Source organism: Lepeophtheirus salmonis, chromosome 8, assembly GCF_016086655.4.
Source record: "Lepeophtheirus salmonis chromosome 8, UVic_Lsal_1.4, whole genome shotgun sequence".
Lineage (NCBI taxonomy): Eukaryota > Metazoa > Arthropoda > Copepoda > Siphonostomatoida > Caligidae > Lepeophtheirus > Lepeophtheirus salmonis.
The window spans coordinates 11,681,556-11,705,387 of NC_052138.2; the positions used below are offsets into that span (position 1 = coordinate 11,681,556).

Consider the following 23,832-nt stretch of genomic DNA (forward strand, 5'->3'; position numbering starts at 1 on the left):
AAAAAAAAATGTCAGATTGGTTGAATATTTTTTTTTAAAACCTTTTACTTTTTATTTCATTGAGTTCCTTACGTTTCCTATTAAAACTTCTTTGTACAATGCACATCAGTATTTGTAAGAAATGTCTATTCTTATACTCATTTCCTCCCTACTATGAAAAAAAATATGTCACCTCTTAATTGACATCCTCTCCTGGATTCACATTAAGCACAAATAGAATTATATTTATAGCATAGTAAGGTCTGTAAATTGTATGGATTTTTGGAATGTAGGAAAATAGAAAACCGAAAATGAACATGGTCACAATTAGATGAGTTTTTGAAAGGAGAGTAGCTTAACTGTAATGACGTTTTATTAGAATAGTTGTCAGTGGGTATGAGATGAAGGAAAGAAACACAAGATTCAATCCGTATAAACAGGGGCATGGTTTATTTCCAAAGAATTATAAACAAAAAATGTATCTAATACAAATTAAGCACTAAGCAATGTAAGTATATAAAGTATATATAAGAAGGCAGATCTATGCAGGGGCGTGCCAAGGGGTGGGCTGTGAATATGATGTAAGAAAAAAAAAGAAGATAACTTTTGCTTTTTACAAGAAAATTTAATATTGGATTTTTTTTTCCAAAAAGATAAAAAAGTTGAAACTTAATTTCGTTTTTATTTGAATAGCTATGGATTTTTTAAATTTCTTTCCAAAAAGTTTAATATTTAAAATTCAATTTTTCAAATTTGTGAAGAGCTATGGATTTTTGAAACTTCCTTTCAAAAAATTTAAAATTTCCAATTTAGTTTTTGAAATTTACATACCAAAAATTAAATTTTTTGTGAATAACTGTAGATTTTTGAAATTTTCTGTAAATAAATATGGTTTTTGGTAATTTTTTCTACAGATTTAACATTTGAAATTTTTTCTAAAAAAAATAAGTTTTTGTTAATAACTATGGATTTTGGAATTTAAAAAAATGCAAAAGCCAAATCTCCCACCCCACAACAGCAAAAAAAATATATAATCCTGCAAACGCCCCAGATATTAGTTTGACTATGTTGTAATTAATCGATTAATACAATTAAAAGTTATTGGACTCAAGTATACATCCATGATTTATTTATATTCGCCTCATATTATGCAACTACAAGTTCCCTTACTTTTCTAGCTACTAACAAGAGTACCAGGCATTGCTTGGAGATATTATACGTCCACAAACAGACAAAGTCCATTCTAACAATCTAGGTTTGTGATAATTGATCCATATTTATCGTATATGTATTAATGTATTAGCGGGGGTAATCAGCATTGCTTGGAGTTAGTAAGCGTCGATCAAAAGTCAAAGACATGGACAAAATTTGCTTTAATAATATACATATGTACTCTCCCTTTATTTTATTTTTAATATGTTGCGCTGAGCTTCAGCTAATCACGCTCGTTGCTACATTGCCGTTTAGAGTGGGCATGTTAAAAAAAAGAAAGTGAAAATCAACATTGTAAATCTTTCAATTTGAAGAATATTTTTTAAGAGGAAAAAGAATAATGCTCATGACTCATCATTGGACCAGCTACAATCAGCTTTTGTAAGGGAGGAAGGAGAAAAAGGTTTAACCAAAAACAATTGCTAGAATTACTCTGATGTCGATCCCCAATTCTACTCTGAGTCCAACAAGGACTTACTGTTATTACTCTCCAATACATCCTCAGGGTTACCCTCCGTCTTTTATGAGCACATACAAATACGCAATCAGGTTTTTAATATTATTTAGTATAATAGAAAAATAAATTTACTACTCAGGAATGAGATAATAATGACAACCCTTAACGAAAATAAGATTCCTTCTTTGTACTACCAATTACAAATTAACCACCCAGCTAAAAAAACACACTGGATTTACAAAATTATAAATTGATGTTTCTTAGATCAAGTAGTCTCACAGTCCTCAAATATTAAGCACACACTTAAAAATGAGGCATCCACAGACAAACGTTGCTTTATTAATATAGATTATAAATCCAACTAGAAGATTTTATTAAATGAACTGCAATTTTTATTCACGATGACCAATACCTTACCAAAACGAGAAAAAGTGTGACTAGGAGTGCCATGCGTCCTTGGATATCCTCACTGGGTATTAGAAAAGACGTCCAACTCACAACGACAAAGAGAGAACTGGGTAAATAGTAGGTGATCATATAGTGGGACATCCTTCTCGTTAAAATCAATTCAAAACCCGTCACTGAGTAATTACCTGGAATGAAAAAAAAAATATGCTAAAGATTGTTATATTTTTTGGAATGTAATGTAAAAATGATTTTGTCCATAGATTCGAAAAAGAAAAAAGGAAAAAAAAGTAGAAGAAAGTTGTTAAATTAACTATCTGTTGGGTTTTTTTTTTTTTTTTTTTTTCATACGCCTTTCTTTTATCAACCAACATTTGTCCACGAGTTTTTTTCCCTCCTTTTTCTTTGTGATTGAAAATTAAATTATATATTTATAGATTTTACATTTATTTTCTTGACACTTATCAACCAATAACAACACAAAAAAATGCATTTTGAGAGTTAAAGAAAAAATAACTTTTTAATACCAATAATATTCGTATGCCATTTTCTTGACAAGCAGCAAATGTACAGGGTGGTTTTTTAAAATCTGAATGAGCCGATTGACAAATTTTAATAATAAATACAAAAGAAAGTATCAAAAGGTTATTCAAAAAGGCCTGCATGGATATCAAAAACGTTGGTTCAACGCTTTTTTTTTCACTTGACATGTGACCACGCAAATCCTTCTTGGATTTTCTCTCAAGAAAGACTTACTATGATTCATGAGATTGTCTTTGTTGGTTCTGGGAATTTGATTGACCTTCCCCTCAACCATTTCTCACATGCAAACATCCAGGGGATTCAGATCTGACGAAGAAAACAGTCAACTGCTCTTGTTCAAAAAGAGCTTTTATTCATTTTTTGAGAGGGATTGTAATTTCAAGGAGGTATGAGCAGACAATCTAATATATAAAAGAAGTTATCATCGTTGTTTAAGGAGCCCAATCGAATCCATGGCGGTACACTTCCCTTCAAATAAACCTCCTGAATGATTTTCACATAGTATGGAATTCGATGTTTGTGATATTTGTCTTTAAATTTAAGGGACCACTTAAAAATCTTGGGGATGGAAAAGTCAAATCGGCATGTTTTTAAAAAGGAAAAAAAACAACTTAATACATGGGCTGTAGGAGCTGTTCATTGACTCTTTCGCCAAAGAAACTAGTCTCCGGAGATTGCAGCTGAAGACAATTATAGAATAAATTGATTATTTATTACACTGGCTCTTCAATAAATTTTTTCGAAATGTTTGGGGAGTATACTATAAAAATTATAAAAATATAAAAACTTTCCTTATAGTAAAAAAATATTTATTTAGAGCGATATTGATTGATGAAGATCAGAGGGTTGTGCACAGCCTTTGAAGTTTCAAAATTTTAAAAAATGAAAAAAAATAACAATTTACTCAACAAAAGTCATTATATAGCATTAATAATTATTTAAATGAATAAATAATCTTTCAGAAGTTTCATATAGTCTTTTCCTTATGTGATTGTTTTTGTTTAAGAACTATAAATGAAATATTGTTGTTCTGCGTCTAGAAAATCTTGCAATCGCCTCCTATCTTTCATGTCTTTCTGTAATTAATAACTGTTAAAGAGGGTATACCTACGAAATTAAGGGCTTTCGACCTGTTTAAGTTAACATAAAAGGATCATTTTTTAGATTTATAGAAAAAAAAATCTGAGCAGTAGATAAGATATATATTTTACTTAATGAAGCCTTCGTTGGACTCCATAAAGTATTCAATTCTCATCCTAAACTTCGGAGAGCGACCAATCTGAATTATTGTATTCCATAACTATGGAATCGATGATGGACTTCATGGTGGTGTGATAACCTCTGTTGACCATTGAGTACAGATAGTTTCAGACAAAATAATCCATCGGGTTCAGATAAGGCGCAGGTGGGGGTAGGAGGCCAAAAAACTTTGGTCCTCGGTCTCCACCAGGGCCTTTCTCAACACCGCTAGTTTTCTCCTGTTGATTTCTGTCATCTTTGAGACATTAGCGTTGCTGATATCTAAATAATTGTTCACCAAAATCATCACAACATCGAATCTGTATTCTGCCTCTGGAAATGCAATAGTATTGAAATTTGCCAATATTTTAGATACTCAGTGAAACGTTTGGATGAATATTTCCCCACAAAAAGCATGACATAATTTAATCATCATATATGCCGGCAAAATCCGGAAATTTTGAGCACTGAATATCGCTTTTACTCCATGTAAGTGACAAGAAAAAGTACTTCTAACCATTTAACTGAAAATATATACATTTTCATTTTAAAAAATGGGTTTCTTAAAAAGTTAAGCTCTACAGGTGTATATATGAAGCATTCCAAGCAAATGTGTCCATATGTGTTGAGAATATTAAAGCTTATACATCATACACAGCTGTAAGTAATGGCAATGGTATTCAGTTTTCCCCCATTTACAAACTCATTTTTGACATGATTAACTTACTTCATACATGCAAAATGGAAGTAATTTAAAGGAGGAAAAATGAAGAAATATCTTGGGAAATCAGAATATATATTCTATTTTTTCCCTCCTCCTGAAGCTGGATATTGTTAATTCATATGTCGTGTACCAACATAAAAACAATCTTGAACAAATATTGAGAAAATAAAAAGATCCAAATAATATTTTATACTTCATATATAAAAACAACCAAATATTTTATAGACATATTTAAATTAATTAAAGCCCTGTTATTCAAACTATTAAAATGAGAAAAGAAACCCAAAATTTTTAGATATTGTTAAAAAATTATTTGATTTAAGAGCATTATAATGGTTCTATGTTACCTTGCAAATAAAATCAGGCAAATTCTTATTCGTTTATTGTGACGATCAATGTTTACTACATTGAAAGCAATTTGCGACACATCCATAGGGTTAATAAGAATTATTTATTTATAAAAAATGACGATAATTTGTCAAAGAGTACATACGTGGTCCACACTCAATTATAAGTAAAATAATTTTAGATTGCTTTTGTTGACGGGTCACATATTTATATCTCCACGATTTCTAACAGAAAGCCGTGTCCATATATCACTACAAATCTATAAAAGTACTATAATAACGTGCATAAAAATATAGTGCCTGATATTCTAAATTTTAAAGGCCTTATAACTTTGTATTTAATAAAGATGCCATAATAAAATCTCTCATAGTATGAAATCGATAATTATTTTAAAGCAAATTTATTATACCAGGTGGTCCATTAAAATCTGAACAATATGATTTTTAAACTTCAACAAGATATATTTTATTAATTAACAATAGAATTTCAACAAAATTAATACTATAAATAGATGCGTATCTGAGCTCTTTGAATAATTAATGTAGTCGTCTTTAGCAGCAATGATTACTTTCCCGGTGGTGACCCACCCGTTGCAGGTGTAGTTCTTTGTCATGGTGTCCAACTTATGGCTGACAGTGTCTTTCAGAGCCTCGTTGTTTGAATGACGGTCACTGGAGTCCTTCACCTCGGCATGCACAAAAAAGGTGCAGCCGAGGGGCTGACATTAAGGCTGCATGGGGGAGGGGCAAAAGTGTTTGGACAAGAAGGTATTGTTGTGCCCAAACTATTCCCATGCCTTTTTTGAGGTGTGTGAAGGCGCACCATCCTGCCAGAAAAATATATTTCCATCATGATAGTTTGCCTGCACCCCCGGCAAAAGGTTCTCATCTAAGGATGTCACATAGTCGGACCCCATTAGTCTGTACACGACTGGGAACCATCACCAGAGGGGTTACCTTAAAACGTCAGAGGCCACAGAGCCCAAGGACATGACAGAGGCAGTGTCTTGTAGGGGTACGAAGTGTCCTCATTGATTTATCAATGTCTCGAAAGCTGTAGTACCAGTCATTCTGCCTTTTCCTCCGAGGTCGACAGTCAAGGAGAGTGCAAATGGAAGGTAGCGAGGTAGGTTTTGTTACTAGTTGTTTATTATTTAATATATTGGAATATGCAGTTCAATTAGTCAACCTTCTTTAGTTATTGAATTAGTAAGGGTTCAGATTTCAATGGACACCCCCCCCGGTATATAACCTCAAAACTATTCTGGAGCACAGCCTTGTTTCTGAGTCTAAGCCTTGCATAAGCCTCAATGATAGTGTCTTCAGGATATTTGATCATTTCTTGGTATTCTCAACCTTAAGGAATTCAATACTTGGATGATCAGCTTTTCTTATTATGATCTCATTCATATTAAGGTCAGTGGCAAGTCTCATCATGCTGATGTAGGATCAGTATCCTATATGAAAATAATACTCAACTGGAAGCTTTTTCTAGTAGCTACCTCAATATTTGTCAGTATATCTTTCTAATTCTGCTTCCATTATTCTTTCAATTCCTGAAGAGAAAACATTTAATCTCTATTAACCATAAAGTGTAACCACAAATACGTTTGCTCATACAGTTTTTAGGATGTTTCACCCATGAATTTTCGCCTTGGGAAGTTTTGCCCTTATATGTATATTACGGCAAAAATATATTTTCTCACAAATAATGTAAGGTTAAATTGGGGTTCCCTTCATAAAAAGTCATTTGTAATGCATTTTTGCATTTATTAGCGAAAATGAGGTGCATTTAATTCAATTTTAATATGTTTCAAATTGAAAATATCAAACATGAAGGTTGCACCTTTTTATAATGAGTTCTAACCGACTTTTTTTATCACCGTTGTATTTCGGATGAGGAAAAAGAAATACAAACAATGTAAAAAAATAAAGCATCATTGGATGAAGTCTTATCACATCGCCAATTAGTTCACTGTTGCTAAGGGCTTTCGGGAAGGGAGAAAAGGTCAGAAATAAACAAACCAAGGGAACCTAATCGTGTTTGAACTACTTCGAGAGGGAGAAGGCCTTTGTCTCCCACATAGGTTTTATGGAAATTTTACCCAGAGGAGGAGTCACAAAATACCCAAAAGTTGAAGTTGCGACACAGACTGTGTTTATTCAAATTTATTTGTTTGTGTTCTTCTTCCTATTTTCTCTCAGTTAAAGTGCACCGGTAAAAAAACGGTTCGAATAGAAACAACATTCTTCTAATATGAATGTTATACATCCAAATTGAATTAAAATTCCCTCCTTTCAACTTACTCTATGGAAAAATATGAATTAAAAAGGACTTCAAGTGAAGGAAGATACATTTTAAGGATACGTTTATGCTATAATATATATACATATGATGGTGAAATTTAGGGGGTGAATCTTCCGTTCACATCCCATGAATGACGGAGAGTAACGCTGATGAGTTATAAATGTAAGTCCTTCGCCTTGGAGTAGAATTGAGGATATGTGTGTATGTTCGCCGACCTTGTCGTTCGTACGTCCAGGCAACACTGAGTATTACCCAAGTGTAGGCATAAAGTAATAACAAATTTGGGGAAAACTAAGAGTTTAATTGATATTTTGATTAAGAGTTCTGAGAGTACGTCCTTCTTGGACTCAGAGTAGAATTGCAGATTTACATCTGAGTAATTCCTGCCTACATCATTGCTTGATACGGAGGGGTGGTTGTTTCCTTCATCTCATAGTTGCTCGCAGCTAATTTAATTGAACAGCATGACAGCTAAGCTGCTCTTCTCTAGAACATTTTTCAAATTGAGGGTGACCACGTTAATTTTGGGTTAATTTTGTTTAAACTTACAAGTCAATAAGTATAATTTTCATGTATGATTATTATTGATCTTGACTTCCAGGTTACTTATAAAGTTTGCATTTTACTTCCTTTTTGTGTCTACAAGTTCATTGGGCACTTTTAGTTACTCATCCAGCTTTTTGGGGATATTGTGTAACTCAAAAATCCTAGCAAAATATTTTGAATGTAAGAAAACTTTGATTTTTGGATTTTTCTTGAGGGATCTTTCATTTTCCGTCTGATGTTGTTCAAATATTCGAAAACTAGGCTGTATTATTTTTAAATACAGCATATAAAACAGATTTACGAGACATTATATTATTTTTTTATCAAATATTCACAATTTAACCGGACTGTTTACCGTACGCACTCTGTATTTATGTTGGCTTTTAAAAATAATTTAAACACATCATTACCAGATGTGTAGTTAATTTCTAATTCATTTTGAGAAAGTTAAACCCAGTTACCTGTTTATCTAAATATATTCGTAAAATAAATAGTGTCATTAATAAGATTACCTCCAGGAGAGGCTGTGATGTCTGAGGATTTGATTATGATATATGTTTTATTTTATAGAGGAAGAACTTCTTATATTATCAAACATACAAAGACAGAACTTTAACAGTCACTAAACCTATTAGTCATAAAAACGATACAAAGATTTAAACTTTTGAAATATGGCCTTTTTTCAAGTTTATCCATTTTTCGAGCATGGTAATGGCGTATGCAGTAAGCTTTGGACTTTATTCGCTACCATATAAAGTTGTTCAATGAATTGAGGTCGGCTCTCCGGTAGATAAATTTATTTCGGGCAAAAGTTAATATTCTTACTATCCACTCTTGAACAACTTTGACAGTATGAACAAAAGCTCAGGCCTACTGGAGCACCCAATTTGTATTTCCAGACTGCATAGATATTTGGTAAAAAATGGAGTAATTTTTTTATAAGATCGCCAAGTAGGCCGATGCTGTTAATTCGTCACCCTATTAAAACAAGATTGGTAGTAGCACTTTGTGCCCAGTTGATACTACAATACCTAGTATAATTCCCAGAGCTAAGCAGAGTACCATTTTTCTATTCCGTATCTTTATCTCCATACCAAGAGTTCGTTATCTGTACCTCCGTATCGTTTTTTCTGATAGTCATTCCGCATAGTGTATATCTGCTCCCTGTATCCTTTTTTTCAGATAGTCGGTTCACCTAAAGGACTCAACCCTCACTTTTTTCAGTGAAGTGTCGTGAGTCAACTTGGGTCGTGGAGCTGCTCAGCTTTTTACTAAAACAAAAATCATATACTGAAGCTCTGAAAAACTTATGCCCCATAACTTCTTTTATATTGGAGGTTTCGAGAGATTAAACAAATACAGATTGAAAGAAATATAATTTAATATATAAAATGCAATATTTGTAGATTTGATACGGACTTAATTACCATTTAGTCCGTACGGTATATCCGTACCATATTTTGTGTTCCATATCGATACAGAGTACGGAGAAACGCTTTTGATACAGAACCACCCAGCTCTCATAAACACTAATGCTGAGTGTTTTTTTGTTGTTTTTTTGGATATGTGACAAATTTCATTTGGGTTATTATTAAAGCATTATTATACCGATTTATGACCAGATCCTTATAAAATGTCTTCTCATCTGAGAAAAATAAACGCATTTTTCAATATGCAGAATAAAATTCAATATTCATCTACCAATTTCAGAGGGAGTTCCCTGTACCTTTCGAGGACAGAAATAGGTCCTCTTAATATCTCAAGGTTCTATTCTAGGAGCTTAAAAAACTTTTACATAGAGGTGGAACCCATGAAGTTTTTCTGGGTAAGCTAAAACAAACCCACTTTTTAAACTTATTTTAATTTAAATATGTGTTGCTTTCTATATGGAACATGGGTATGTAAATCATAATTTATATGGTTTTGACACCCATCGATAGTATTATTTTTCCTATAATTTTTTTTTAAATCTTGATTTTTGTTCCTAGGTTTAGAAGGGATCCTTATCGATAAAACTTCTTTAATTAAATACATAAATGTTTTCAAAGTTTATATATATATATATTAAAAATAAGACTTTCTACAATTACTTTGAAAAATATTATTAAGTTTTTCTTTTGAATGATAAGTGATATCTAAGAGCTGGAATCCTTCTCTCCCTTTTCATTGCCCAATATTTTAGTGCATTAGCAAAACAGATACGTACTTATTTTCTTTAAAAATAGGATTAATAAATTTCAAAAGAAGACAAAGCCCATCCTATGGTCCAACATTTATATGCCTCTTTGGTATTCTTTCATGATGAGATCAATATATTTTTACACGGACGGTAAAAATATGGTGAACATCAATATTATTATGAAATCCGGATAAGAATATATTTGTTTAAGACATTTTTTTTCTCAAAATTAAATGCTGTACTTCATACAGCATTCTTTGAATAAAAAGAACATGATTCTGTAATATAAAGATGCCTGCTACTCTAAGACGTAATTTTTCGTAGAAGACTCGCCAAAAATCCATAAATGAAAAGATAAAATATTTTTTTATAGTATGTCCATAAATGAAAATAATACTATAATGGAAGATATTTATAGTCCCTACATACAATTATGTTTTAGGTACTAAGCAATGCTGTTATCTTATATTCTTGGAGAGAAAACATAAAAGTTATAAGTATACAGTAAGTACGTGAGAGACGAAAAGTAACACTGAGGATTGGTTGCAGAGTTGTCCTGGTTGGACTCGGAGTAACTCCTGTCAATACCATTTCTAGATACGGAGGGAATTTCTAATAATTTCTCTCATAAATTTTTAAAAAACACAACATATGCTGTAAAGATTGTTGACAATTTTGGTTTCTTTTTAATTTAGATAATGTTTTGTATGTCTTGTTCGTGATAATGGCCTTTGTTAAAAAAAAATGAGCAACCAAAAAACAACATGGTAGCCTTGACAATTTGGAGAATGTTTTGGTGTTGATCAGTTACAATCAGCTGTGTCAAGAGAGGAGTTGAAGAAGGAACTAAACAAGGACAATGGTAAGAATGACTCTGATGTCGATTCCCAATTCGACTCTGAGTCCAAAAAGGACTTGCAGTTTCCACAACAAAGCATCAAGGTTACTCGACGTTCTTTATGAGCACATACGAATGTTCAATCAGGTTTTGAATATAATTGAATCTATATAGGAAAGGAAGTTCACTACTCAGGAATTAAATAATAATGACAACTGCTTAGGGAAAATTAAATTCATTTATCTGATTACCAAAAAAAAAAAACGGGGCGGCTAAAAAATACACACAATTTACATCACTACATATGTCTATTCTAAAGATTAAAAAAATTTATCGAAACATATATTTCCCTACGAAAGATGTCGCTTTTTATGATAGAATAGACAATGTCACTACATATTCCGTTCTGTCATTTTTCCCTCATGACGTACATATAACAATTTCATCAATTTAGAAGATTTCACAATATAATTCAGTTTGAAGAATGCATTTACTTAGATTGCAAATTCAGTTATAGAGTAATATACAAGGATACTCGATAACCCTACCGGATAAAAACGTTATCGCTAAGCCTACACATCTGGGCAAATCACTTGGTCTTTGTTTTGCCATTTTGTTTATTACTTATTGTTGTTTATTTTGGCGCCATTATTTGCTCTTTGTCTATTTACACTATTCAGAAAAAAAACTATATACCTGCATAAAACTTGCACTCTCTCTCTTTTATTTTTTTTTTTTTTTGAAGAAGTAAAGGTTTTTCAATTCAATTCTATATTTATTTAATAACTCAATTTGTGTTATTGACTCACAGCTATCATTATCATTGATATTTAGAGTATTAAGTTTAATGATCCAAATAAAGGAATAAATGAATGACCTACCGGTTTCAGCTGGAACGAAAAACGTATCCTTGGGTTCTAAATGCCGAATAAGGACATCATAGTCTAATATTGACTTTGTATGATTAGGCATCCTTGGCAAAAGGTAGGAGTCGAATACCATTTTCCTATTATCAAAGTTGAAACTTCCGACCTAAGAATTAATAATAAAAAAAGTAGTATAAAAACACGTTTAGAGAAGGAATTGTCATTTTTGATTTGACAGAACATTAAAAATCCAAATGAAGTTTATGACTTGCACAACATATACTCGTAGATAAACATTAAATCAAGAATTATCAGTCCCGTTCTTGTTATTCTTTGATTCATATTACCTTATGTAAAAAAAGTTTGGTGATCCCTGCCAGGGGTTTTGTGACAAGGGTTGTGGGGGTTTTCTCCCATGGAGTATCTTAGTAAGAAACAAAGGATGTCACTGGAAATTTTCGATTATTTTTGTAGTGACCATAAAAAAAAATCGAAAAAGCCCGATATAAAAAAATATACCATATACCTATTTCAGAAAAAGGACTGATTTCAAAAGAGTCTTGCATCGAAGGAAAGGCTCTTTCCATCCACTTTTTTGATAGATTAAAAACTCTAGAACAAATACTTACTTAAAAAAATCACCAAACCGTTTAACTAAATATCGACCCCGTTGAGGAAATAGTATCCAAAAAGTTTACAAAAATGAAAAAAAGGTAATTAACTACAATAAAAAAATTTAATTTCTAAAAAAATAATAAAACGAACCAAATGAATTATCAAAAAACCTTTTATTGTTTTTCAAAAAATTGAAGAAAAAAGGCTCAATCTTATTATTTTAAATTATTACTGTAAAATAATTTAAGATCTGTAATCACAAGGATCGCCAAATAATCAAGGATTCCTATGCGTACGAGACTAGGTGCATTGTATTTTGAACTTTATCTACCCAAGAGATAAACAATCAAAAAAGCTTTTGTACATTTATATAAAATTTTCTTTAAAATCTTAATAGTAACTAAAAAGAAAAACCCGATAATACATAGCAGTATGATAGTCTTTAACAACCACTTTTTTTACACAGCTTTAGAATGGTAATCCTATCATATTATTCGTTGAAGTTTAAGAATCAAGTGGTTAAAGAGAGGGAGAATAACTTTTATTTATTGGTTTTTGCTCTTTTCTAATATTAAACTTGGAAAAGGCAGATCAAAAGAAGATCATCGATCTTGCTCATGCCCAAGTACAATTCTCAACTATCGATATGATTTTGGGAGCTCACCCAAGGACCGTAGTCCAGACTGTGATCCGGTATGAGGTCAATGAAACTATTGGGCAACGTCCATCGTCATCGTCAGCTACTTACCAATACCATGGAGGTCCAGAGGTTCAAGTGAAACACCTGGCCGAATTCTGGGTGAGCAAAATGTGACCCCCATCCTTCCCTGATCTCAAACCTTTCGACTATGGTATCTAAGGTGACATTGAAAGGAACGTTGGACGGATCCCCTACCAATCTGAAAATGCACTGAATGCTGCTGTAGGCCTGAAGTAGGAGACCTTGTCCGAGAACTTTGTCGAGAAGATGTGTTCTGGTTTCAGGAGAAGGTTGGAGCAATGTGTAGATGCCCAATGAATAAGATGTAAATATCTATTGTTAATTATCATATTGAATTTCAACTTATTTCCTTTTGAACTTAATAAGTGATGTAGTCAAAGATTCCTTTTATGATAGTTAGGGTTCCCCACACTGCATGTATACATTAATATACCATTAAAATATATTACTTACCTGAAGTAAACATTGTTGGACGTCTAATGGAAAGGCATCAAAGCTCATAGCACAAATAAAAGTAACCCGTGTTGCAAGAACATATAAAACTTCTTTCTTTGGACTCACCCAAAGACCTTGAAGTTTTGAAAGTACAGTGAGGGATTGAAACACTTTTAAGTTGAGAACTTCTACGTCAGGTAGCCATATCTGGAAAGATAAAATATGCTATATAAATGACAGTAAATTTATCATACAGAGTTTGAATTAAAAACTATTATTTACTAATAGTATTTGCTTCAAAAGTTTTGAAAAAGTACTTAATTTAATGAGTACTGCCTGAAGTTTACTTTTTATAAATGAAGACAATTCTTTTTAATAATAGACTAAGAAAATAGTTTATTTATATAAAGGTTTTAACAGTTAATTTATAAATATTATATAAACAATAGCATGAGCCTGTTGTACAACAAATTCTTAAATTTTGACAGATAATGCTTTATCATTATTTTGATACTGTTTATGGACCTAATGAATAGAGTTTTAGTAAATATTTCATACTGGTACGCTGAAAAAAACAAAAAACATGGTAATCCTCAAGGTTAATAGAAATATAAGGTTAGACCATCATGTAATCGGGTTTGCTAGAATTTTCAATTTGATGTATCGTACCATTTGCTGGGTAAGACCAGCAGATTTTGAGAAAAGACGCAACCAATCATAGTCTCTGACATCACTATTGCTATAAATTAGTTTGATGTATCGAATAGACTAATGGACAAGAAAACAGATTTGAACAAAACACAGAGGAACTCATACACTATGACGTCGATATTAAAAAGTGTGGTGAAAGTCAAACATCAGTAGAACACGCGTTATGTTACTACCTTGTATTTATATTAACCTGAAGTAATCCTTATATTTAAGAAGAATAGTTTAACTTGCTATGACGTATCATTAGATTAGATGTGAGCAGCTATATTATAAAGGAGATAGACACAAACGTCTTGCAAGGACATAAGCAGGAATTACCTACCTGTTGCTCTTCAATTCTACTCTGATTCCAAGAAAGACCTACACTCAGAACTTTTAAGCAAATCCTCAATTTAACTCTTCGTTTTCCCTGCCTTTGACATTACTTGCCAGAGTACTCGGCCTTCAGTCCAATGGAAGATACCTCCCCCAGAAATCCTCAGTGTTAACTTTGCTTTTCTTTTTAATATGAATTTTAGCTACAAACTCTTGTTGTATAAAATGAGTCTATTACACATATGTTATACAACACTATAAAGTAAAGAGTTGTATAAAACAAGGGTTGACTCAAACACCTGCAAAATTTCTATCATTTTTACAGGCCCTTTTGGGGAACTTTATGCATATATACTCCATACATATGTATACAAAAACGTACAGACGAAGTCAAGAGCAAAATATTATTCAAAATCCAAAATTATCAAAAAAAAAAAAAAATTATATCCTTCCATAATAAGATGATTTTTATGTTTAATATCTACAAGCAGTTGTTTTATGAAATATGTTTTAAAGAGTACACTGTACAAGTTTGCCCACACGTCATACTTAATCTTTCTATCTTAAAATTGGATACAAAAACAGCAGCGGAAAGTTGAAATTCAATTATCGCTACCTTTAAATACTAAGGAAAATATTTTGCGAAGCGAAGAATAAATTATTGCCATTGGAGTTGGAGGGGAGAGACCTCGACTTTTTCGAGATATTCGAGACCTTTGGAGGATCATGAAAGTAGATGGAAGGTCTTATTATGTGGAGAGGGTTATGAGTTTCTCTCTAATGGAGTAGGGAGGGGGAAGGTGAGGGAAAAAAGGGACTTGGACTCTGATCCATAGAGTGAGGAAAAAGGCTGATTGAGATCACTTCGTAGAAATAGTCGTAGTACTTTACATAAAGAGATGTGATCTTCTCTAACCTCATCCTCAGTCTACGGATCGACCCCTAGTCCCTCTTCTCTTACTCCAATAACATATTTGTTTGCGTCGTTTCATTTAGTGGAAGCTATTTCTTTATTATTAAAAGATTTTGATAATTGAACTTCAACTTTCCGCTATCGCTTTAGAAGGAGGAAGTATGACGTGCGGGCAAACTTATCCAGTGTACCCGTTTTAGAAATTATCACATCACATCTTATCATGCCAAAAAAAAAAAAATCCGAAAAGTAAAGGTAACTCTGATAATTTGGAGTAGCTTAGTTATCAAAACGTTATACTAGATTAAATGCAAGCAGTCATGAGATCCCTTATCCCTATCTAAACTTATCCCTAGGGTTGTTTCAGTTCTTATTTAGGACTCCAGTCCTGTCCAGTTAAGTTACGGTCCGGTACAGCTCAGTCCTGCATATCAGTCCTAAAACTTATCAAGTTCGATCCTTGATGACGTCAATCAACTTATTTCTCCTTTTTTCATTTAGTTCTAGTACTGATAGTCGGAAGGACCGACAGTCTTAAGAATCAGTCCCATGGACTGATAGGAACGGTCTTAATAATTGTACGAATAAATCAGGACTCCCATAATACTACATATTCCCATTCGTATCTAACAAGAATATCGATAGGATTACTCCAATGTCTATCTTGAATTCGACTCTCAGCCCAGTAAGGACGTAGTCTTATAAACTCCTTAACAAAAACTCAGTTTTAATCTCAGCCATTCATGAGAACATGCATAAGTTATTATTTGTTACAAAGATGTTCTCTCTTCAAGAATGAAATATCAATGAAATGTATAGGATTTGATATTGAACGAGCATCCGACTTTTTTTAGTAGAAAACTGAGCAGTTGCAAAGTCGTTATCATTATTATTTTATACTTAAAGAGAGAACATATATATATAGAGTAATCAATAGTCCGTGAAATACGAAAAGAAACACTAAGAATTTGTGGTGGACTTCTTGGACTTAGAGTAGAAGTCATGATGGACATCGTGATAACCCCTATTCATTTGATATGGAGTACGAATTGTTTTTATATCCTATATCTCAGAAATAATACAACCTAAACGTAATTTGTGCTAAATTGATCTAATTCTAAACATTCTTATGACTGTCAGGATTACCATTTGGCTTATTCTTTAACAAACTTTTAAAATTAAAAAAAGACTATTGATTGTTCACATTTCAACAAATAAAAGTCTAATATTTTTTTAAGATCATGTATTTTACAACAGAACAATAAAAAAAGATTGAAGAATTGAATGACGTTTTTAGAATACTATTAATCGGTCAGAAACTCAAAAATGAAGAGAAAGCACATAATATCCAATTATACTTATAATCACTAAATGTATATCTTTAATTGGCTGACATATATGTATTGACACTACTAAACAGATCTTTTATCATCATGAAGAAAGGGGAGGCTGGAAGTAGCAGACTTAATTCAATTTGAATTTTGTTCTAAGGAATGATGGAGCTGTCAATGAAAATTATTGTAGGTACCATATAAATGTACTCATGTCTTTGATAGGTAAAATATATTAATGATAATTTGTAGGGTTAAAAGGAACGTCAGTTCACGTAAATAAGAGGTTTGCTGCAATACCGAGACATTTGATTTGAGCGAGTTCCTCGAAATAAGCGGAATTAGCTAGTAAATAGCAATAGTCATCCAATGGTTGCCTTTGGATGACTATTGAGACATGGGCTCATATCTAAATATTTACCAATCCAACATCATTAAAAAATTTCGATTAATTATTATTAATGCAGATTTAGTAAATTTCATTAACTGTTTTGCTTCAACTTCTTTTGATTTTTCTTTCAAAAGTTAGGACTGAGGTTGACTAAGGTAGATAATAATAATATTTCAATTATTATCTATAGAATTCACGCAACCTAAAGTGTACTAATTAAATTTTGTAAAAAAAAATAAAAAATTATAACAATTTAACGTTTTCACAATAAGAATAAAAGATTTAATCTTGTTATAATCCCAAATTCATATGGAAAATATTATTTTAAAATAAGGATTTATTTTTTTGATGTGTTATTTATTTAGACAAGTACACAAGCGTCCGCAGGGGCAGGGTTTGGAGCCCCCCAACCCCACCAAAAAAAGGAATTTCAAAAATTTATTAATTGAAATTTTATTTTATTTTTTAAATTTTTTCTTCATAACTATGGATTTCTAAAATTATTCTCCCAAAAATTAAATATTCATTATTTTTTTTTAATAAATTTTGTATTTGACGTATAATTTTGGAAAATTTTTTACCAACTTTTTTTTTTTTTTTTGAAAATTTGTGAATTATTATTATTGTTTTATTTTTTTAAATGAATATAGAAATTTTTTCCTAAACAATGTAATATTTGGAAATTCCAAAAATTTAATTTTTCAAATTTTTTTCCAGAAATTGTTATGCCCCCCCCTCAAATAAAAGTATTTATATCTATAATCGTGCGGACACGAATGTTTTACCAGGTTTTGAATATAATTAAATTTAGTAGGAAATGAAGTTCATTACTCAGGAGTTAAATAACAATAACAAAAACTACAGAAAAGAAAATTCATTCTTCAGATGAGCTATTCCAAAGAATCGGGCCAGCTAAAACATACACGATTCACATCAATACATAAATTCCCTTTTTTGGAATATGGCGAACACGCTAGATTGAATTTTAATCGTGTAAATGAAGTATCGTCCTCAGAAATGACTTCACAGAAAATAACACATTCAATTATGCGTCGAACTGGCAAACATTATTTTTTAAATATAGATAGGACATTTAAAATGTTAGTCTACTTAATCTAAAGTAATCTATAGATAAAAAAAGCTTCATCAAGAGACGTTTTTCTCCAATACAAGCACAATATGATAAACTACGAAGGGACTGATAATATAATAACTATGACATAGATATTCCCTCAAAAAATGTCTCCCTTCGATGAGATTTAATAAAAGGTCCTTTCTCCATATTCACTAATAAAAGAGAAATGGGATTAAGAGTTAGATCTAAAAGGAATATAAGAAAATTCTATATAAAATATTATCTTTTTCTCTGAACAAATTGAATCATACTTGTTAATTACTTTTGGAGCACTCGTTCAGTTTTCACACTCAAAAAATGAATTTTTCTGAGAAAATCTTTAATCTTTTCACAGCTTCATGATTAATTACGACCACCACACACAATAGTTTTCAATGGAGAGTTTGATTAGTCCCTGTTTTTCAATTCACATGATTCATCACTTTTTAACAAAAATGTATTCCTCTCCTTCAAAATTGTTGTTGAGGTTGTGTGTCTAGTGTCTATCCAAGTGTTAAGTAATCTATGCTTTAGTAAAGGATATGAAAACAGTTTTGATCATTCAAAGGGATCATTTGTTATTTTTTTGAGTATACTAAATATTTTTATATTTATTAATAATGGGATATTAAATCATTATACAAGTATTATAAGCAGAATATTAAATGCAGTAATAAATTAGGATAGGATTAGTACTTACCTATATGAAATATTTTCCTTCTAGCATGAAAGCATCGCTTCCTCTGTTTATTCTTGAGTTAGCCGTTGTTCTTTAATCCACTTACTACTAGTAAATAAGTTTTAAAATGTAAAGAAACCATCATCAAAGGAATGATTGAGAAAAATATACTATATCTAGAATAGTACAAAGGACATTCTGACATTACAGGAAATGAATTTGCAGACCATCTTGTGAAGAGGGGTACTGAGAGCCAAAACCAGTTTACTATTGGGACGCTTCCAAGCTACATAAAGAAGGTAATTCATAACTTCTTCTATCAATATTGGTGTGCCCGGTATAAAAAAGATCAAAGTTTGAAACATACACATACTATGCTTAATAAGCCGAAGTCGAAGTGTATCAAGCTCGGAAGAGAAAAATGGAGACTCATTGAACAACCCTACACTGGACATGGCCTTTTTCCAGCTCACCTAGGCAAGTGGAAAGACATAAGCTCAACGTGCAATGTCTGTATGGAAGAATTGCAGAATGCAGACCATGTCATCAAAAGATCCCTCTCCCTATCTTATGAGAGACATCAACCAATGAATGATGATCCTAAGAAGACCTTCAAAAGGCATTTAAGGATCATGTTGGAGAAAGGAGTATTCTTAAAGCTTCAAAATTGTATTATATTCCTCAAACAACTTTATTGGTAGCAATTAAATGATCGCAAATTATAGACTGCAAGCTCAAATTTGTTCCTCTTAGAACTCACTTTAACGATACAATTGAAATCCAATTTTGCCAATATTTAAAGACTACATCAGTAATATTTTATGGATTGACTTCAATTAAAACTTGTAGGCTAGCTTATGAATATGTTACTAAAAATCAAATTATTCATCCAAAATCTTGGGACGACAAAAAAGGAGTTGTAAAGGATTGAATTAGAGAATTCTTGGATGAAAAGAAAACTCTTAACATCAGAATACACAAATTGACATCGTAATAGGATCACTGTCACCATTTTTTTTGCCAACATAAGTGTTCTTGAAAATGATACTTTCGAAAGTCACAGAATCTATAATCTTGATGAAACTAGAATCCCATCAACTCAAAAAATGCCAAAACTCATTACCACAAAGGGATGCCATCAATTTGGACAAGTCGTGTCTTGAGAAAAGGGCAAACTTGTTACCATGATTGATATTGTAAGTGCAAGGGGGACTTGTCTACCTCCTATATCGTTTTTCCCAAAATAAGATTTGATAAAACAAAAATTATGTCCGGGCGACGAGTGAGTTTTTGGGACTCGTGCACAAATCCAGTTGGATTACATCTAAAAACTTTTTAATAGTTATTAAACTAATAATCAAATATTCCATGCATCTAAAAAAGATAAGGTGTTACTTATCATGGATTACTTAACCACGAATCTCATTTAAATAATAATTCAATTAAACATGGCAAAGATAATGAAGTTGTTATCCTTACTATTCCTCCTCACACTTGAAATAAATTGCAGTCCATGGATGTTTCTGTTTTCAGGCCTTTCAAGTCTTATTTTGGTAAACAAGTATCATGTTGGATGTTTATAAATCCAGGAAAGACGATGTCAATTTACGATCTTGGACTGTGTCATGTTCTTGTTTTAATACTAAGAATGTATTTAAAACAATGGGAATATATACATTGAATTCTGACGTGTTTCAAGGAATTGACTTCATGGGATCAAATGTAAGTGACAGGCATCATCATGTGTTGACAATCCTGGACACAATAATAAAAGAAAAGACAGATATTCGGATAATTTTCTAGAAATATCATTTTAGGGAATCTGGCCATTTCCATAGGCTCCTACTAGAAAGAAAAGTAATCTAGAATGAAAACCAGGGCACTCTGGGGTGGCTACAGATAGGCTAGAAAAAAATATTATTCTTCAACCGAAAATTACAAGGAATAAGAACAAATCATAAACAATCCAAAAAGGCTATACAAAATTTAAAATTTTGAGTATTTAAAGGTTTATTTAATGTTTACTAACCCCCATTTCGTGTATGTCTGTAATTGTAAAGGAAAAAATATATTTTGTAAAAAATAACTACAGCTTTACAGTTTTATTTGGGGATTTTTCTTAATTTTTTTCTGGGTTAAATGGAATGTAAAATGATACCTTTTAGGTTCATATAGTCAAATTATTGAAATATTGATAATTTTTTAAAATTGAATTTACTTCAAGATTGTCAAAAATTGTAATATCTATAGTGTATCATATCACATTTTGAAGAAAAAAAGTTAAAATATTTTAGACATGAAAGCGATGTTTTGGTCTGAGACGAGTATATATATCTCGGAAACGACTCAGAATTATGTTCTGAAATTTGGGAAACTTAATCTACTCATGAATTTGAGCCTGTTTTCTAAAAAATCATCCAAATCTGAGGGGGACAAGTGACATTTTTATTTATTTTCGTTGATTTGACATGGAATCACCCCTTTGCCTGTTTGATTCCTGTTCACTCATTTTTTGTCTGATTTTTGATCAAATCAAAACAATGGCAAGAAAAACAACAGATGCATCTAAACATTGCTTGAGATGTCGCCTGACATCTGAATTAGAGCAAACAAGTTATGTAGAATGACGCGGTAAATTTCCTTGTTGCACTCTGTACATACCGAAAGACCTTAGAATTTACAACCTTAATCATGATTACAGCTTTGGAAAATAAAAACACATTGTTAAGATGGTCAATTAGACCATAAACTCGCACACGTTTTAGAACATATTTTGTAAAAGTCTAAGAATATCTCTCTGTTCATTTAATTAACCCTTTTATTTTATTTTTTACAAAATTTATACTTTATTTAATTCTTTAGATCGAATGAAAGTAATAAAGATGAGGAAACCCAGTGAACCAGGAGGAAAAAGGGGGGGAATATGATTACCAAGATCCAATTTGTGTGGAATTTCATAAAGATTAAAAAATAAATGAATCGTATAGATTGAAACTTAATAAATATTAGATGAAAGGATGTAAAAAAGGACAAAATCATTTCAAAGACGAACACAGGCTAGTTATCGCTCTCGATGTATGTTAAATTTATTTCATAATAAGCAACCTCTAAAGAATTAATGAATTATTCATGTGATTGAACAGGGTGCGGCAACATAACGATGCATGGCAAACAGGCGGTCGAAGTAGCAACAGGACGAGTGGGATTTTATTCAAGAGGCAAGATTCTAAAGTTGTTGTTTTTTCAAATACAGTTAGTTGCATTCATGCGTTGGAGTAGTGAAGAACGTGCATTTGCCAAAAATGGTATGAGATATTCTATATACTCCTATATACTTATTACCATTTTTGTGTGTCTTTTATGGGTGGCCACACTGTTGGCTCTAGGAGACAATAACTTTGTGTGGGTGCCTCCTTGGAGCCTGGTCAGTTCTGTGAGGGTCATATAAGAACTGTAGACTTTACATACAAAAACATAGTAATTACTTGTAATATTGACTCCAAGTTGCCATTCATAAAAGTTTTATGACTCGTGACTTGTGTATAACCTTGAGGGATGAATAATAACTCATGAGTATCCTACATAATTAGCTTTATAACTTAGATGTTTTCTTTCTATAATAATAATAAATTATGATGGGTAAATATATACATGAATTAAAAGTTAAAATAGGTTTTGCAAGCAATGGTTTCATATATGGAATGATGTTCATTAATCATTGAGGATTTGCAAATCATTATTTGTACTTCAAAATGACATCTAACACATACACATTCAATCATTGTTTATAATGCAAAATCTACAAATAACACAAGTGGACAAAAAATACTTGCTACCCCATAAATGTCCACAAAAATATTCTACATATCTTTCGGTAACTAGGTTTGTCGCATACATGAGACAACGTCTATCAAACAATCTAAATCGTCGGACAAATTACGTGATAAAGATAAAAAAACACAAAATACAAACTATTATTTGTATACTCAATAAATAGACAATGTTTCAATAAAGCCAAGTCTATCTGTCTGTATAAAAATGGGTCACTGGGATCCTCCGTATATAGTGCTCTATAACAATATAGTCGTATTAATAAATATAGCAGGGGTGCGCATACAGCATCGATCGTGTACACAGGATGAACTGTATATAGTACATCCACCTTGACGTAACTAATATAAATATTTTTTTATACAAAAACTAACAATGTACTCATATCAATGAAGTTGCAGGCGGTTGTATTTAAACAAGGAGAATGTTTCTGAGTTTTTTTGGTTATTAGTCCCTTATGTATATTATAATCCATATACATTTTAGAATATATTAAGATTTGAATTAAATATAAATCCCAGTACGTTAAAATAAAATTTGTTTGTCTTTATTCATGCTCACTCTAAAGAATAGAGTACTCATCAGTCATCCAGACATATTAATTTTTTTCTCAAACTCTTATTACTATTCTTGAATGCAGAACACATATGAACGGACATAATTATTGAGTAGTTACGTATGAAAATGCTCATGAAAAGGTAGAATAACACTCCGGATTTTTGGAGGAAGTATCTTTTATGTTATTGTAGCAAAATGGGTATTTCTATCTATATGAATGTCTGAATATATACAAACAATTCACAAGGTGCACTGTATGTATATAGTGCTCCGTTATGTATAATATAAACATATTTGATAAAAGACGTAATAGTATATGTAGTCGTATTCTATATACAAATTTCCCTGATGTAAATCATATAAATATTTTTGATATGTGAAAAAATAATGTAGTCTTATTGAGGAAATATTGCAGACAAAAAGTACTGTTTCTATTTGTTTTTGGTCTCTTATGTGTATCATAATTCATGTGCATTTTCAGTTAAGATTTGAATCAAATATAAAGCTGCTATGTTAAAATGATTTTTCTTTGTTTTTATTATTGAGCGCGCTAAAGACTAAAGTGCAAAGGTTTT

At 31.6% G+C, this 23,832-nt stretch overlaps 1 protein-coding gene across 1 annotated transcript in view; it reads right to left on the reverse strand.

Annotated features, from left to right (window-relative positions):
- LOC121122948 (glycine receptor subunit alpha-3-like) overlaps nucleotides 1-23,832 on the reverse strand; it is a 72,281-nt gene that overhangs the window by 12,702 nt on the left and 35,747 nt on the right. Inside the window, exons 4-6 of the mRNA XM_071890688.1 lie at nucleotides 13,433-13,621; nucleotides 11,659-11,809; nucleotides 2,066-2,241 (exon numbers count right to left, since the gene is read on the reverse strand). Of these exons, the coding sequence (XP_071746789.1) occupies nucleotides 2,066-2,241; nucleotides 11,659-11,809; nucleotides 13,433-13,621 (516 nt within the window). The remainder of the gene's footprint in view (nucleotides 1-2,065; nucleotides 2,242-11,658; nucleotides 11,810-13,432; nucleotides 13,622-23,832) is intronic.